This window comes from Ursus americanus, chromosome 33 (genome assembly GCF_024610735.1).
Source record: "Ursus americanus isolate L20-20 chromosome 33, mUrsAme1.1.p, whole genome shotgun sequence".
Lineage (NCBI taxonomy): Eukaryota > Metazoa > Chordata > Mammalia > Carnivora > Ursidae > Ursus > Ursus americanus.
The window spans coordinates 29384082-29400307 of record NC_142159.1 but is presented as its reverse complement, the minus strand read 5'-3'; the positions used below and the strand labels follow the sequence as shown (position 1 = coordinate 29400307).

At 60.9% G+C, this 16226-nt stretch overlaps 1 protein-coding gene and 1 long non-coding RNA gene across 6 annotated transcripts; one reads left to right on the top strand and one right to left on the bottom strand.

Annotated features, from left to right (window-relative positions):
• Positions 1-193: 193 nt before the first annotated feature.
• Positions 194-6787, bottom strand: PEX10 (peroxisomal biogenesis factor 10). 2 transcript variants are annotated; one of them, XM_087858354.1, is made up of 6 exons: positions 6613-6787; positions 5913-5993; positions 5000-5406; positions 3557-3732; positions 3256-3391; positions 194-1945 (listed from the first exon to the last, which is right to left on the bottom strand). In XM_087858354.1, exons 1-6 carry the CDS (start codon positions 6722-6724, stop codon positions 1892-1894), a joined length of 966 nt encoding a protein of 321 aa, XP_087714480.1. In that variant the 5' UTR covers positions 6725-6787; the 3' UTR covers positions 194-1891. The 2 variants fall into 2 exon arrangements, with proteins under 2 accessions (XP_087714480.1, XP_045659433.1); XM_045803477.2 differs by having other exon boundaries at positions 194-1965; positions 6613-6785.
• A 257-nt stretch (positions 6788-7044) lies between these two features.
• On the top strand, positions 7045-15313 carry LOC123796129 (uncharacterized). Of its 4 annotated transcripts, none has more exons than XR_015722701.1 (4): positions 7045-7136; positions 8174-8311; positions 11069-11221; positions 14433-15313. It is a non-coding gene; the product is annotated as an uncharacterized LOC123796129 (long non-coding RNA). The 4 variants fall into 4 exon arrangements; XR_015722703.1 differs by having other exon boundaries at positions 7619-8311; XR_015722702.1 differs by having other exon boundaries at positions 7045-7684.
• The last annotated feature ends 913 nt before the right edge of the window (positions 15314-16226 follow it).

Below are 16226 nucleotides of genomic sequence, written 5' to 3'. Positions count from 1 at the left end.
CTGAAGAGTTGTTTTTGATTAATTTGAAGTTGTTCTCGTGCAGTGGCCCCTTTACGGAAACCACTGGCAAGGGCAGACCAGTTTGTGGGTTTTAACACACCGCTTCTCACTTTCTACGGGAAAACCGAACTCTGACCCGCATGTCAACTTTTTTGATGTGATAAAAACAAATCCTCGTAAACATTTTACTGACTTTTTAATTCCAAGTTTATTAAAGACAGTGTCCCCTTTCTTGTGGAGTCTTTATCTGAAGCACGACAGGCCGATGCCCGTGAGCAAGTGCTGAGCTGGGCCGGTCACTGGGGCACAGGTGCTGAGGGGCAGGCCCGCGGGTGTCGTCCTGGTTTCAGGCGCTGCAGACTCATGGCTCTGACCAGCTTCCCATAGGTCTTTGGGTTTTAGGCACTGAATGTGTTTATCGTCTGGCTTTTTTGGGCCAATTTTTGCCTGTCTGACATTGAGCTCCTCTTGCTTCTAAGAGGTCACATGAAGACCTTTTACATACTTGATCCCATATTCTACCCTCAGTACTTCAATGATATTCTGAGTCGTACCTTTGATACAACATTTGGCACGTGAGAAGTTGAAACTGGACACTTTTATTTTTCCTAGCGTTTTCCTGATAAATGCTCAGGCCTAAAATGTGATGGGAAATTGTCTGCTTGGTCAGGGTGTACATAAAGGGCCTTGGGAAGCGTGGAGCCCCTTTTGTGGGGCTCCTCAGTCTGGGCTGTGGTCACGGCGACCTGTCTCAGGTGGCCGGCCTGTAGTAACCAAGGAGTGTGGAGTGATGCATTCCTGGACGACCATGTCCGCTCAGATCCTGGAACGGTCTGCACAGGCCTCTGCCAGAAGCCTGGGCCGCAGCCTCACGCAGGGGCCGGGACATCCTGACCACAGATTCTTGCCCTTTATGAAATGTGATCTTCAGTTCACCCTGACGGCTTTCTTAATATACCTACGCTTCCTTGGAGTTCGTTTCTTAAGGAAGCTCATGACCAAGTACAGTCTCCGGCACACATTAAATACTTTCAAAGACCTGAAAGTAACAAAAAGGTGGCAGGAAGTCGGCTGGACACAGTGGTGGCCTGGCGTGAGCAGTCAGCCTGCCCAGGCTCGGGGACAGCTGAGCTCCAAGAGGCAGCTGTGGGCTAGGTGTGAGGAAAGGAGAACCTCCCGTGTGGGCTGGCCCTGCACCCCGGAGCTCTGAGCAGACCTCCGCTGAAATGCAGACTTCCCTTTTCTAAAATGGGAAACAAACCTGAATGTGTATTAAAAGGTACGAGCCACTCATCTTAGGTGGAGATACAGCTCCTTGGAGTCTTTCTTCTCCTGTGAGTGGACGTGCCTGAGCCACCAAGCAGCCTGCCTCTGACGACGAGGGCAAGGTTTCCAAGTGGTTGGGGTAGGTGGGCTGCTCAGTGGGTAAGCCACATTGTCTGCTGTTCCCCACACTTGCCCATTTTCTCATCACGTGAATGGTTGATCCCATTTCTGAAACTGACTTCCAACTGTATGGTTTGGGGAAGGGACAGAAACCACCTTGTCCAACACAGTTGAGCTCCTGAAGAAGTGGCCCGGACGTACTGCAGTGGGGGTGTGGTACGGCCCCCAGGCGGGCTCTGCTCCAGCTGCTGCTCGCCATCTGTGCGCTGTGGGCTCGGGGTTAACGGTGGGTGGAGCCCCAGCCCACACTCAGACCAAAGGCCTCGGACCCGCCGTTCTGCATGTGGATTCAGCCTCTGTCCCAAGCTGCTGACATAGTTTCTTACGTGACATGAAATAAAGTCTCAGAATTTAATGACTTCTGTGCAACTAAAGTTAACCTTGAGAATAGATCAAGTTTCTCTCCTGATTATTAAGAAAGAGTCCTGGGCTCCTCTGTCCTCGGTCAGGTTAGCGATAGTGCCGCAGGTACACGAGCTTCTGGGGAGGGAACTTCTCCCTGCAGAGAGGGCACTCCGTCTGCAGGGGGAAGGAGGGTCACGTAGGCTGTGGCCAGCACAGTGCCCCCCATGGGCCCCTGAAAGACTCCCGCAGGCCCTCCCACACTGGCATCTGCATTGTACACGTGAGCGATGCACATGTCTCTTAACTTCAAATGAAGACCATTTCAAAACACTTTTTTCAGAAGACACAAACTTGAAGGGAAGGCCTTAACCCTGGAGGAGCGGGGGAGGGGAGCCGGGAGCAGTGGCCAGGCCAGGGAGGCGGCCCGTCTGTCCACGTGGTGACTGGGCTGGCGACGGGCGTTCCTGGCCGCTACAGAGGGTTGTGTTGAGAGGAGCACACAGTGTCCTGTCTGGCTCAGTCCCAGCAGCCCCGCCCCTGAGGACAGGTTGGACTCTCCCCAGGAAGGTCAGCTGATCTCCCACTAGGTGTTCCTGCCTGGGGCCAGCCGCTTATAGGAGCCGGCACCTGTGTTCTTAAGGAAATCCCTCAAAATGGGGAGCAGGGGCCCAAAGTGGAGACTGACGCTCCACTGGGACCCATGCGGTACAGACGTTTCACAGGTGTTGATTTTGAATCAGCTGCCACCAGGCTCTGAAGCCACGGCCACTGTGAACCCCGGACACAGGCTCTGAGAAATACCCCTTGACCAACCGCTGGAGGTGAATGTCCTCAGGTAAGAAAGAGAACGGGGCGTTTGAACTGTGAGATGCACATCCTGCTCCTCGTTTACCTACCTCACCTCTGCGGCCCTCCCCACCCTCAGCCCTGTGAAGGCTGGATTTGGGCTGAGCCTGCATGGCAGGGCTGGAGGGGGCCCAGGAACCCCACCCCTCCCTGGAGTCAGCATGGAGGGAAGAGATGAGTGGTGTCCTCTGCTCTGGCCACAGGCACCACCCTGAGGTCTCGAAAGGCTGGGCAGGTGGCTGTACATCCTGAGGGCTCCCGTGCAGGTGCTCGTGGTGGGGCATCTGTCTAGCTGGAGGGCTCTGTGTGCAGGCCAGCCGGGCTTCCAAGCAGCGGCGGGGGTGGGGTGGGGGGAGAACTCCAGGAATGGCACCTCACGGCCCGGCTGCTGTCCCCAACTCCCAGCAGCACCTCTGGGTGCACAACTGTAGCCCCGACTCCATGTATGTCCCAATGCGGTGCATCTGGGAGCTTTAGAAGGATGCCCACCCTTCCATCCCCTCCTGAGATACGTCTGGGAAAGGCTTGTTGGTTCCTGGGCACCCCTGGGCTGGCCTGTGCACCTGCTCGTGGAACCTGCACTCAGGAATCACAGCTGCTGACCCTGGGCACACCCACCTTGGTGTCGCACCACTGGGTGATGCACTCCCAGCAGAACAAGTGGCCGCATGGCGTGGCCGTGGAGTGTCTCCGTTCCTCCAGGCACAGCGTACACGTGGAGTTCCTGGAAATGGCTTTCTCTTCCATGTGGCTCCTGGGGGCAGGGCAGGGAGACGCCAACATTTAACGTCAAGAGTCCTGGCAATGCCTGCTCAGAACCACGGCAGCAGTGCTGCGCACAGGGCTGGTCAGCCCCCAGTCCCTGCCCCCACTCCCTAGGCTGGCGCAGCCGAACTGTGCCCTCCCACCACCCCCACACCTGCGGTGAGACAGGCTGCGGTGCAGCTTCCACTCCCGCCGGGCGCGCTGCCTCTGCTGGAAGCCGTACAGCTGCAGGCCCACGGACAGGGCCAGGTGTAGCAGGGAGATGAGTCCCAGCAGCCTGTAGCTTTCTCGAGCCCTCAGGTCCTCCGTGGCTGGGGAGTGGATGCGAAGCTGTCAAGGACCCCAAGGACAGTCACGTGATCAGTTGGCACAACACACTGAGCAGCTTGGGGGCCAGGCCTCCCGCTGGGGGTAGAGTGCCCTATCGAATGAGGCCACAACCTGCCCTCCTGGCGCAAGGTGGGGGACAGAGTGATCGTGGGGCCTCTTTGCCAAGTGAGGAGGGCGGGAGCACCTTGCAAGGTCCGAGCCCCAGGCGGGGGCTGCTGCTGGACAGCCGGGGACCTCACTGCCGAGGGGACTGAGTGAGTGCCGAGTGAGGGCGATGAAGACAGCCACAGGGCTCCAAGCCTGCAGTCACTCTGGCTGCAGGCGAGGGTTTGGGGGGTGGGGGTACATCAGGGGACCCATATGTCAGAAAAGGTACGGGCAAAGAATCCTGAGAAAAACAGCCCAGGGGTGGGGGGGGGAGCCCCACAGGCACATACTGTTAACCAGCTTCTCTACCCCATGAACAGAGAAGCTCCTGGCTTTTAGGACAAACTGGCTCCCCCAGTGACTTGAGACCATCCAGGTGACACTGCAGCTAGCAATGTGCCCAACTTCAGGCCACACTCCTGAAGGGAAAGTCAGTTGCCCTCCACTTCTGGTCTCCCTCCCCTCAGCTGGGAGCCCCCCAACCTGGCCCCATGTGCCCATGCAGAGAAGGCCCCAGGAGAGCAAAAGCTCTCTGGGTTGAGGCTGTTCCCAGCCTCCTTGCTACGGCAGCTCAGCACACACCCTAGCTAACGCTGGGGGCGAGCCGTCAGCTCTCACGAGTGCGCACACTGAGGGCTGAGGCTAGAGAGGAGAGAGGCAGGTGCTCAGGACAGTGCTGCCAAGCGAGGTGAGGAAGGGGGTGATCAGGAGCCTGAGTTGAGACTCTGGGTGAATCTGGAAGCAAAGGAACCAGGCGAGAGACAGGATGAAAGGTGGGACTGCTCGGCAAGCTCAGACCAAGGAAGGTCCTGGCAGTGACAGGGGGCACTGCTACACCTGAGCCTCTGGCAGGGCAGCTGGGAAGGAGCGGGCGTGGGCCGGGACCTGGAGCCTCAGGTGGGCTCTCAGAGTAAACGGCAGGGTGGCTTGCAAGCGCTGGCTGCAGGGAGGCAGACGTGCCTCACCCCTAGGGTTGACTTTCTAGGGTCTTTAGCAAATGCGATGCACTAAAACTCCTGTTCTTCAGCAGAGGGTCCTGGCTCTAGCCCTGTGACCACACTAGCCGCCAGAAGCTGAACACACAGCAGCCAGAGTCGAGCGAGTCCGGACAGCGACTTACGTAAGTGACTCCTGTGAGCCTCTTGGCCAGGTGGTAGAAGGCGCCGCGGATGTAGAACCAGGCAACATGCAGCCGCTGGAGGCAGCCGAGGCCCTGCCTGAGCACCGACACGGCCCGCAGGAGCGTCCTCTTCTGCTGCTCTGTCAGGGTGGCCACGTGCCGGTGCACCCAGTGCCTCGCTCCCGACCGGCCACGCCCGCCCAGTGCCAGGCTGCCCTGCGAGGGCCTGGCACCATCGGCATCGGCCTGCAGCTCGAGCTCCAGGTGCAGCAGGGCCTTGTCCAGCAGGTAGGGCAGGATGGTGTGCAGCGTAACCAGCACGCCACGGCGCAGCCTTGAGGGCACTCTGCTCCGGGATGGGTCCACCTGGATAACGCCAACATACTCCTCCCCAAGGGTCTGGTAGCCTGCCAGGTGAGGGCGTGGGCGTGACCCACGTGAGAAACTGAGGCAGGGGCCTGCCATCCTTTTCTTTTTCCCTGTACTGGATCTTGCTGTCAGGTCCCTGCCTTTCTTCTGAAGGATGATGCTCCACTGGGGACCCTCTGACCTTGCCCTGTGACAGGGCTTAGTGCCAGGACCCCGTCGAGCCACAGAACTCAGCCATAGAGAAACAGTTCCAATGACACTCTGGGCAAAGTCGAGGATAAAGGTCCCCAGCAACACAAAAAGGAAGAGAGGAGGGCACAGATGTGACCCTGGAAGTTTCAGAGGCTCCAGCTGGGGCCTGGCCTCTCCTCCAGGGGAGGGCCCCAGGGTCCCCTCCTACCCTGAGACTGCATCTGGGCCAGCTCCAGGGACACTGGGAAGCACCTCCAGGAGCTTCTCACTCTGCTGGCAGCACCCCCAACCCCACCTCCGGGCTTGGTGTGTTGTGGGTCCCCTGGTCTCAAGGTCCCACCAGGACTGCTACCTGCAAATGTGGTGAGGCCAAAGTAGGCGACATCGGACAGCAGCTCCACCTCTCTCCTGCACTTCAGCCACCTCTTTGCACCTGAGAGAAAAGGGAGCAGGAGCGGGGTGGTAAGGGTCAAATTCTTCCTTGGCTCCTCGGGCTGCCAAGGTCCAGCCACCCCTCCAGCAGGCTGACACCGTCCTAAACCACACTCTTCTCTCGGTCCTGGCCTCCCTGCTGCTCCATGTTTCCCGCCTTGTCTGAGAGTCTCCGGACAAGCTCCCCACCTGCAGCCATGCCCCTCTTCAGGGCCTGCCTGGGTAACTGCTCTGGACCCCAGAAGGGCCACAAGGGCAAGGAGGATAGGACGGTGACTAAGAACCTAAGCCGAGACTGATGCCGTCCGGCATCAAACCCACCCGCCGCGTAGCTTGTTGTGATCTCGAACAAGTTAAATGCGTCTACGGAACCCCGAGTCCCTCCGTAAAACGGGGTACACGAACGGAGTCCTACCTGGGAACGTTTTGAGAATTAAACAGGCGGCGTTTGTAAAGCACCGAGAACGTTACTTGGCACAAAAGAAGTTGAGGTGTCACGTAACCACAAGCCGTTTCTCCCGCTCACACCTCCGCGCTGCGCCCCCAGCCCCGCTGTCCTTGCCCGCCGCCCGGACACACGCTGGGGCCCCCCCCCTCCCCCGCCGCAGGCCCGGGCTCACCCGCCAAGCTATGCAGGGCGCCGCCCGCCGCGCTCCGCAGCCCGCCGCGGTAGTAGTCGTCCTTCTGCGCCGCGCGAACTACCTCCGCGGGACCGGCGGCCGCGAGGGCCATGTCCGCAGCTCGCGGGGGCCGGGGACCCGCCTGGCCACGCCTACGCAGGCGGTACTTGATGACGCCAGCGTGCGACGCAGACCTTGTACGTCCTGACGCGGGGGCGTGGCTGACGGGTACCCGCGCGGGGCGGAGCCGTGCAGGCGTTGGGAGGGGGCAACGTGAACGCGGGCAGGGGAGGGGGCGGGGGCCGGGGGCGGAGCCGCGAGGGGTGAGGGGCGACGTGGGCGCGGGCAGGGCCCGGGGCAGGGGGCGGAGCCGTGCGGGCCAGGGGCGGGCCCAGGGGCGGGGCCGCGAGGGGTCGGGGGCGGAGTCGGGACTCGAGGGTGTAGGTGCGGGCTGGGGCCTGATTCCGGGGCGGAGAGGACTTGATGGGGTTTCCGGCTTCGAAAGCTGATGTGGCGGGTTGGTGGTGAGCAGGGCTCGGGATCCACGGTGACGACGACAAGACAGGCGCCGCTCCTCATCCAGCGGGCTGCCCTGCGCTGGGCTCTGCAAGTGCCAACCCTTGACCCCTCTCAGCTGCCCTGCTCACAGAAGAGGGGCCAAGGGAGGCCACACAGCAGAAGGCCAGCGCTGGGAGAGCCCAAGTGCCCAGCCACAGGCCACAGCTGGACTTGAGCTGCGTGGGGAGGGGCAGGGGAGAGGGAGGTGGGAGGAAGGGTGGGGACCTGCTGCGCGTCTGTGCCCCACCTGCTGCCTGGCCAAGGGAGGGCAGGGGGCGCCCCAGACCGACCTGAGTGGCACCAGGCCTGGCTGGCTGGGGAGGAGAAGCCCCTTGTCCTTTTGGCACTACAGGGCTGAGGAGCCCCGGAGCCTGTACCGACCTTGCCCAGGAGGGCATCGGGCGGGACAGGCTGCAGCGCTTGGCCTCCCCTCTGCTCCCCTCTGCAGGAGCACAGCCCACTGACAAGCAGCCAGGCTGCGGCGTGGCTGTGGAGACTGGCTCAGAGCTCACTGGTGGGTCCCCAGCTGTGGGCAGGCCCCTCCTAGAGGGAAGGCACGGTGGTTCCCGGAGTCCCTCTTGCTACTGGAGCCCCCATGCCCTTTTGGAGCCAAGCCCCTGCCCCTGTCCCTGATTCGTGGAGACAGAGGCTGCCTGAAGCTTCACTGGGCAGCCCAGGGGGGACCCTTCAGTGGGAGAGTGGGCGGGGAGGGGGGGTGGGCAGGTGGAAGACTGAGGCCTTCACAAATTTCTGGTCAACTGCGTTTACCAGTCTGAAACACTCAGCTCCTTCCTGGTCCCAAAGACACCCTGGCCTGTGCGTTTGCACAGACAGACTCAGGGTCCACCGGCACCCAGTCGGCTTTGGTGGAGGCTCCCTTCCCTCACTGGCCGGTCCCACCCGCCTGCTCAGCACCACACCTTCCCGGCAGTTGTCCTGCCGAACCTCATGCCTGAGCAGGGCAAGGCCAGAAGTGATGTGACCAGGTGTGTGTTCTGAGCAGGTGGGACCTGGGGCCACCCGGGTTCAGACTCCGTTTCCAACCCTTGGTGCTGCGGCAGGTCTTCCCTGAGGACTTCAGGTTGGAATCAGATTGCAGAATCGCCAGCAGGTGGCGCGGTCGGCCCATCTGCTCTACCAGGTCAGTGGGTAGAATTTTAAGGGATTAGGGAGTGAGTTTCACCCCAAAGTGTGAATCTGCATCAGAATTCAAGAGGTGGCAGAGTGAGTCTGATCTCCTCTGGCAGAAGGGTAGAGGGCCCTGTGGACCTGCGCCAGGCTTGAGGTGGCCGGCTGGAGTCCAGCCCTGGTGTGGGGCTGCCGTCCTCGGGCTTGGCATACGGTAAGGAGTTGCTCCATTTTTAAACTGAGTGTGCTATTTCCTGCATGCAATGAGGCCAAGCCACTGGCCATGCTGACCAGGAGCACTGCCGGGCTGGTGTCTGACCTCACCAGCTGTGACTTCAGCAGGTCCTTGGTCACCCACAGAGACCTCTCACATACATTCTGCTGTAACCCCCAGACCTCTGTTTTCAGCTCTGTGAAATGGGAATGCTGATAGAATTAGCTGGTGTTTATTTAAGGAGCCTACCATGGCAGCGCATGAGTCACCTGGATCACAGGCCACCCTTGGAGCAGGAGTGTGACTATCAGCACACAGTGTCCCATGTCCCTCCTTGGGATTCCTGCTCTGGCCCCTCACTGAGGCCTGCTGCATACCTCAGCCCCGAGTCCCTGCCTCATCTCCCACCTCCACCCAGCACCACCCAGCAGCCTACTGGGGAAGCCAGCGGTCAGCTGCCAGCTTGTCTGTGTCCCTCTGCTCCACCAGGGAGGCCGGCTTCACCGGGCACAGCCTTCCTGCTTGGGTGGCCGCTGTACCACTAAGCCTGGCACACATCGGTGCTCAGGAAAGCAGTGCCGGGAGGAGAGAAGAAAGAACAACAGTGTGGGTCAGCTTGTTGCCCCTGTTCTCACTAAGGTGGTCTCAGCATGTGACTCCCTCCCCCAATCCCCAGGGCTCAGGGTCCTCCTGTCAGATGCCGGGTGGGGTGCACCCCTGTCCTGGGACTGGGAGTGGGGATTCCCAGGCAGAGATGCCAACCCAGGGGGCAGGAGGTTGGGGGACATGGGAAGCTGGAGAAGGCTGCGTGTGTGTCCAGACGCCACATGCTTTGGTGCTGGGCCCGGGACCCCGATGGGGCAGGTGCCCTGGGGGTGCAGAGCAGAGGTGGGCACTGCTGCCTTTTGTGGGGAGTGGCTTCTGGACAAACCTGGAGAACAGGTTCCTCAACGCTGTGGCTGCCTGGAGGGCTTGGCGGCCCAGGAATGCACCTCACTGTACCGGCTGGCATGGGTGTGCAGCGGCCATGGGGTAGCCATGGGGTGGGCAGGGGCTGGGGGCAGCTGGGGAGAGGAGGGGAGTCCTGGGTGCAGATGGGCAGCACCTCCAGAACGGAGCCAGGGCTGCACACACTGGGACTCCCGCCAGCCCCCTGAGCAGAGGCCTCCTCAGCCAAGGGGTGGTCCCATAGCAGTGCCCAGTGGGGGGGGGGGGCTTGTTAGATGGGGTCAGGACAAGGGGCCGGAGTACAGAGACTGGGCTTGGGGCTTGGGCTTGTCTGGGAGGTGATGTCCGTGATTCCAGGGCGCAGGTGGGTGGCTGGGGACCAGCGTGTCCTTGTGCTGGTCAGGGATAGGATTTTCCTGGCAGACCTGTGCGTCTGGCAGGAGCAGAGCCAGCCTGGCGCTCTGGGGGCTTGGGGCCATGGTCAGGGTTTCACAGGAGCCACAGCAGGAATCCAAACTTGGGGGCTGAGGAAGGGGTTACCATCATGTGGCAGAGCTAAGAGATCAAAGCTCAAAGAGGCTGTTCTTTGGTTAAAGCAGGCACCAGGTGAACTCCAGGTCTGTCTGGTCCCACATTTGTACCCTAATGGTTTTTCCTGTTGCTGGGCGGGGGTGGGGTCTCCGTGTAGATGTGGCCATCATCCTGGGCTGAGCTGGTTGGTATGACACTAAGGGCCCAAGGAAGAGACAATTCAGGAGGGCTTCCTGGACGAAGAGGCTTTGCACTGGCAGAAAGAGATGGAGGGCTCTATCCGGACAAGGGGGGGTCATCCTCTCGGCCTCTTGTGGTGCTGGAGGGAGAAAGAAAGGGAGGCAGGGGGAAGGCCAGGCCCCTGCAGGGTGGGGTGCCCAGAAGAGTGAAGACCCATGGACCAGGGAGAGCCCGAGAGGGAAGCCTCAGCCAGCCCACGGGCCGGGCAGGGTGTTGAGAGCGGCACCGGTCACCCGTGCACTCCTCTCACTCCGGCCAGGGGAGTGGCCTCCATCCCGGGGTGCTGGGAGGTCAGGCCCTGTCCTGGGGCCATGTCCTAGGTGGGGCTGTGGGCAGGTGGCCACTTTTGAGGGACTGAGTGCTGGAGGCTCTTTGGAGACTCTCCTGGGGTGCCACTGTCCTCCTAGCAGCCTCTTTGTTGTGGCGAGCGGGGGATGGGGCTGCCGCGTCTGCACAGTGATGCGACCCTGGACAGGTCTCCACCTCTCCTGGGCCTTGGTTTCCTCTTCTGTGGTGAAAGGCTGTAGAGACACTCACCTCTCAGGGCTCTGAGAGCCACAGGACACGTGCACAGTGCTGGCAGGCATGGACTCTGGGCGGCTGAGTGGGCTCGGGGTCCTGGGAAGTGCGGACAGCAGGTGGTAAAAGCCTCCGCTGGCAGGGCAGGGGTTTGTTGGTGCCTGTGCCGGGGAGGTCAGTCTGGGGGGCACTGCTGACCTGTCCCTGCTCTGTTTGCAGAGCAGGTGCTGGCCTGCGGTAGGGGGAGGGACTGCGTGGGCGGGTGACGCCGGTAGGACAGGTGCTCCTGGGGACCCACCCTGCCCCTGTCTCCTCCAGGTCAGGGCTCTGGGAGCACCACGATTGGCTGCGGTGCTGCGTCTGTTGCTTTCTGAGCGTGGGATCTGGAGATCTGTTCCAACCTACTGACGTCGGCAGCTGCCAAGGGCAATAGCTCCTCCCTCTCCTCCGCCCCGCTCGGGGTGCGCTCCGGTGAGCCAGAAAGAGGCGGAGGGGTTATTGTAGCTTCAGGGTTGAAGAACTGAGGCTATTGAAGGCCCATGACCTACCCGGTCTTAGATGTGAGAGTCTGGAAGTGACAAGGCCTGTGAGGTCTCCTGCGTGTGGGACAGGGGCTCCTGCCAGCGGCCTGAGTGTGCCCTGGGGCTCTCCTGTGCGAGGAGAGGCCAGTGGGCAGGGGCTGAGGTCTCCAGCCAAAGGCTCTGGGTATTCCCGCCCCTCTGCACACTCATTGTTGGGGCCCGTTTATTGGCTATAAACCGACAAACAGGTGTGACCTACCAACACGTGTCACCAAAGGCCAGGGCCGAGTGGGGACCTGACGAGGGGCATGCCCCCGCTGGATTTGGCGGTTCTGGGCGTGTGGCGGGGCTGAGCACGCTTACAGGTCAGCCCCTGGTCCCTGCCTCACCACCCCTGCAGCACCGAACCGTCTTATCTTGGCTCCAGAGCCTTCAGAGGCCCCAGTCCCTGGAGGAGAGGGTTGTAGGTCTGACCTTGGCACTGGAGGCCCCATGGATTTTACGGGCACCTTGAAAGTGGGGTTGCAGGAACACGGGTGCCCTGTCAGGTGAACGCTGCCCCTGCCCAGAGGGTACCTCCAGGTACCATCTCGTCCAGGACTGTCCCTCCAGTCTCCCTGCTCCACGTGCCTTCACAGGCGTGATCCCCCTTCACAGTCCTTTATGATCGGGGGAAGTGGTCTGCTGCCTGCTTCCTTAAAACGTGAGCCGGGTAAGTGTGGCACTTCTGATGGATCACTGCACTGTCCCTGGTTCTAGGAGGGGCTTCAGAAGTTTTCCTGAACAAAGAAAGGAACAAATGACCTCTCGTTTTGGGGCCGAGGGCAGGAAGGGGTGCCCCCAAACAGCCGCTCCTCGCCTGGGGGCTGGCAGGGTCCTTGCAACCTTGCCCCGGCCCCTCCTTCCCCCTTGCTCTGTGGCCCCAGCAGACGGCCTGGGGTGCCGTCGGGTGAGGGGAGCCTGGCAGGCAGGATTTTAGGAGGTGTCCCCTCACGCAGTCTCCACTGGAGACAGTGGCCCAGGTGTCCTCTTGTGCCTGTGGGATAGCTCAGCTGTGTCCCCAGGCCATCCACAGGGGTGGGGGCAGTGGGCATGTGCGCAGCTCCTCCAGCCTTGCTTGGCCCTGGGCACCTGCCTGGGATCACCAGGGCGGGGTGGGGGGGTAGCTCATCCAGGGGCTCAGGCAGTTGGAAGAGGCATTTGGGGAGACCAGGCCAGTGGGCTCGCCTTTTGTCCTTAGTCTCCGAGGCCTTGGATTCTGGGAGCAGGCTGGAGGTGGAGGACAGGTCTGTGGACTATGGGCGAAGGTGGGCCTGGGTGCAAGCTTCCGGCCCTGTCCCCTGGGTTGTCCTAGAACCCTGTGGGCAGGGTCGGAAGCCTTGGGCAAGTCCCCAGCGCCTCGATAACATGGGCACCAGAGGGGAGCACAGAGCACGGGATGCGGCAAGGGATGGCCAAGGTGGCTCCCAGCCTCTAGTGGGGCATTTCCCCGCCTGGAGCCTGTTTCCCCCCACCCCTGCCCCTGGTGCAAAATGGGGTGAGTAATGTCCCGCTGCCTTTTTTTTAAATCGCGGCCACTCCCGTGCCCATGACCTGTCCCAGCCATCCCCTCTCCTGGGCTGAAAGCCCCCTGACCCCTGTTATTCCCAACTCAGCCTTACCCGGGCCGCCATGCATCATGGTCCCCAGCACCCCTGAACCCCCACGTCCAGTTAGAGGACACCCCCACCCTGGGCCCAACACCCCTCACCATGCTGGCGTCCTTGCTGTCCAAGGCCCCCCCAGTGTCTGCTCCCCATCCCTCAGTGGTGGCTCCAAGGACAGTCCTCTCTCCCTGCCCCCAGCCGTGCACCCACCTGCGAGCATAACACTTCTCAAGAGGATACGCTTCCTACCCCGCTTCCTCTCCTTTCCACCCCCACCGCACCATGCCCAGGCCTCCCAGGCCTGTGGGCCTCCGTAGCCCTCCTCCCTCGTGGGACCCGAGGGACCCCCTCTGTCTCCCTGTCAGTCTGCTCTGGCTGCCTGCTTCCACGCGCCTGCCCAGCCGGCTACCCCAGGTCGCGTGGGTCCTGGGTGTGCCGTTGGTGGGCCTGCAGTCACGGACGCTCACGGTGAAGCTGCCAGCAGAGGGAGAGGAGACTTCTGATCTGTGCCCCTCCCCCTAGCAGCCGGGCGTGGGAGGCCACGGCCTGCCCCACGGGGGTGTGAGGACAGTGAGGAGGAGCAGGGACAGCTGCCCCCAGCGGTGGCGGGCCCTCAGCCGAGAGATGAGCTCCTTCAGCTGCGCAGGCTAATCCTTGGAGGACGCCAGGGGCTTCAGGCCCAGTTCAGTCGCGCTGGGACCTGGGGCTCCGCACCAGCCCCAGGCCATGGATCAGAGGGCCCTTCCTGCCGCACAGCCTTTGCACACACTGTCGCCTCTGCCTCTGCAGAGGGTCCTGCTCACGGCCGAAGCCGGGGCATGGCCGGCCCCTGGGCCCCTCTGAGCCCCTTTGCACCCTCCTCCGCTCTGCAGCTTTGCGGCTGCTTGGCTGGTGGGTACGGTGCTGTCTCAGGGTCTCTGGCCATGGGTCAGGAGCTCAGTGAGTGCCGGGCTAAGGACGCAGGGGTGCGGGGACATGCCCTGGGCCGCCTCCTCCCTCCTCCTGCCCCAAGCCTTGACTTACCTCTCGCTGTCAGCAGACTCCAGCCTCCACCCCAAAGACCAGCATCTCTTTTGCGCTGCGGGGAGCTGTCGGATGGAGGCATTCGAGGCAGGGTCTCTGCTGTCCCTCACGGGCCCTAGGCTGTAGGATTCCATTTTAACCACCCCCTCCCATGCTATGGGGTGGAGAACCCCCTTACATCCCCCCCTGGAGCTGCCTGTCGGGCCCCGAGTGGCACTTTCAAGTGGAGAAGATGGGGTTCAGGCAGGGGCAGGGAGCCTCCGGTCTGCTGGTGGGTGTGGGGGCTTCCCAGGCCTATCTCCGTTTGTGGGGTGGAAACCCAGTTCTTTGTGCCCTGCCCCCATGGGGTGTCCTCCTGGTAAAAGCACGGGAAGGCGTCCTCAGGCGCGGGGGTCCCAGGGCGTGAAGACTGGGAGTGGCCTGTGCCTGCCTTCCAGGCTGGGCTTCTCTGGACCCCCAGCTCGTGGACACCACATTTGCTGTCTCCTGCAGGGGAGAGGGTACTCAGCACCCACTTTACGGATGAGGAAACCAAGGCTCAGAGAGAAGCTTCCGGGCTGTGGTTTCGAACCGCGTTCTGACCGTGAGACCCCCACTTCCTCAGGAGTCCTCAAGCGCAGAGAGCCGCAGGGACCACTCCTCGCGACAAATGGATCGCCATTTGCCCGTCTGGTCCGGCCGAGATGCGCCCTGGAGGGTGTTCGCGGTGCATCTTTTGTCTTTGGTATTTCTCAGCATGGATAGTGTTGTTTTGCCGCAATTTTAAAAAATCAGGAAACGGACCCGTTTCCAATCTGAGCAATTTCTTGGGGACCCCGGAGTGTTTTGTGCAGCGGTGACTGAGCCGTGCGCATGGGCTCGCGAGCCGGCTGGGAGGTCTCCAGGAATTCCGAGAGCTGGTTGTGACACACGGCCGTTATTAAAATCAAATTAAACTAATTAAATTATGTAAAACATATAAATTATAAAAAAAGCAAGGTAATGAACAGTCACACTTGTTGCCTCTTGATTAGTCACCATGCTGTTATCTGCATCCTTATCTTGACACCGCGGAGCCTGTGCCATCTGCCCCACGGAAGTCCCGGGGGGATGGGGTGTGACCGCGTTTCCTCCCAGCTGGAAATTGGCTGCCACGGGCGTATTTCCATGGAAATTGGCAAACAGCACCCATCAAGGCTTTTACCCCCAGGGAGCAGGTTGATAAATCTTGACCAGGACGTTCCTGGTTATTAGCATTAGCTGATACTTACTACGTTAGACATGAAAACTAATCACTTAAAACACTCTTGTTGATGCAGTCTCACTAAATAAAAACCAACGGATTACGTGTGAATATAAAGAATATTCCTCATTTTTTGTCGGGGTGGCGTTGAGGTGTGGTGTTCTGTTAGCTTCAGGTGCACTCGCCGTCCTGCGCGTCACGCCGCCCCCAGCACGATGACGTAATTGCGTCTTGCTGACTGTATTCCCCACGCTGTCCTTTCCATCCCGGGACTTATCTCTCCATCCCCCCGCCTGCCTCCCCTCAGGAGACCCCCAGCGCGTTCTCTGTATCCGAGAGTCTGTGTCTTAGCTCCTTTGCTCTGTTTTAGGTCCCACAGGTGTATGAGATCATGCGGTGTTTGTCTTTCTCTGACGGACTGATTTCACTCAGCATGATAGCCTCTAGTTCCGTCCACGTCGTTGCAGATGGCAAACTTGCTCTTTTTGACGGCCGAGTAATATTCCACAGTGCGTAGACCGCGTCTTCATCTATCGACGGGCTCCTGAGCTGCTTCCGTGTCTTGGCTTCCGTAAATAATGCTGCGGTAAACATCGGGGTGCTTACATCTTGTCGGTTAGTGTTTTTGTATCTTTGGGTAAATACCGAGCAGTGGAATTACTGGCTCATATGGTAGCTCTGTTTATAATTTTTGAGGGACTACCGTACTATTTTCCATAGTGGCCGCACCAACTTACATGAATATAAATAACATTTGATGAGAAATAATCTTTTGCCCCCCAAACCAAATCCAGTGAGGGGGGTGGTGGTGCTGTGCGTTGTTGCAGGTCTCCGTGGCGCGGGGCCAGAGGAGGGGGCCGGGCTCTGGATCTGCTGCTGCACCGTGGCCACCGCATGCACTGTCGGGGGTGGGGGGGACGCTCGCGAAGGAGCCCCCCCCGCTGCGCACAGCAGCACGCGGTTGTCAAGGCTGCCACAGCCAAGCCCGGAGGGAGTGGGGGGCAGAGTGGAGCCCGGCGGCCGCGTGCGGTTCTGCTCGCCCGGCCCCGGCAGCCTGTGTTCCC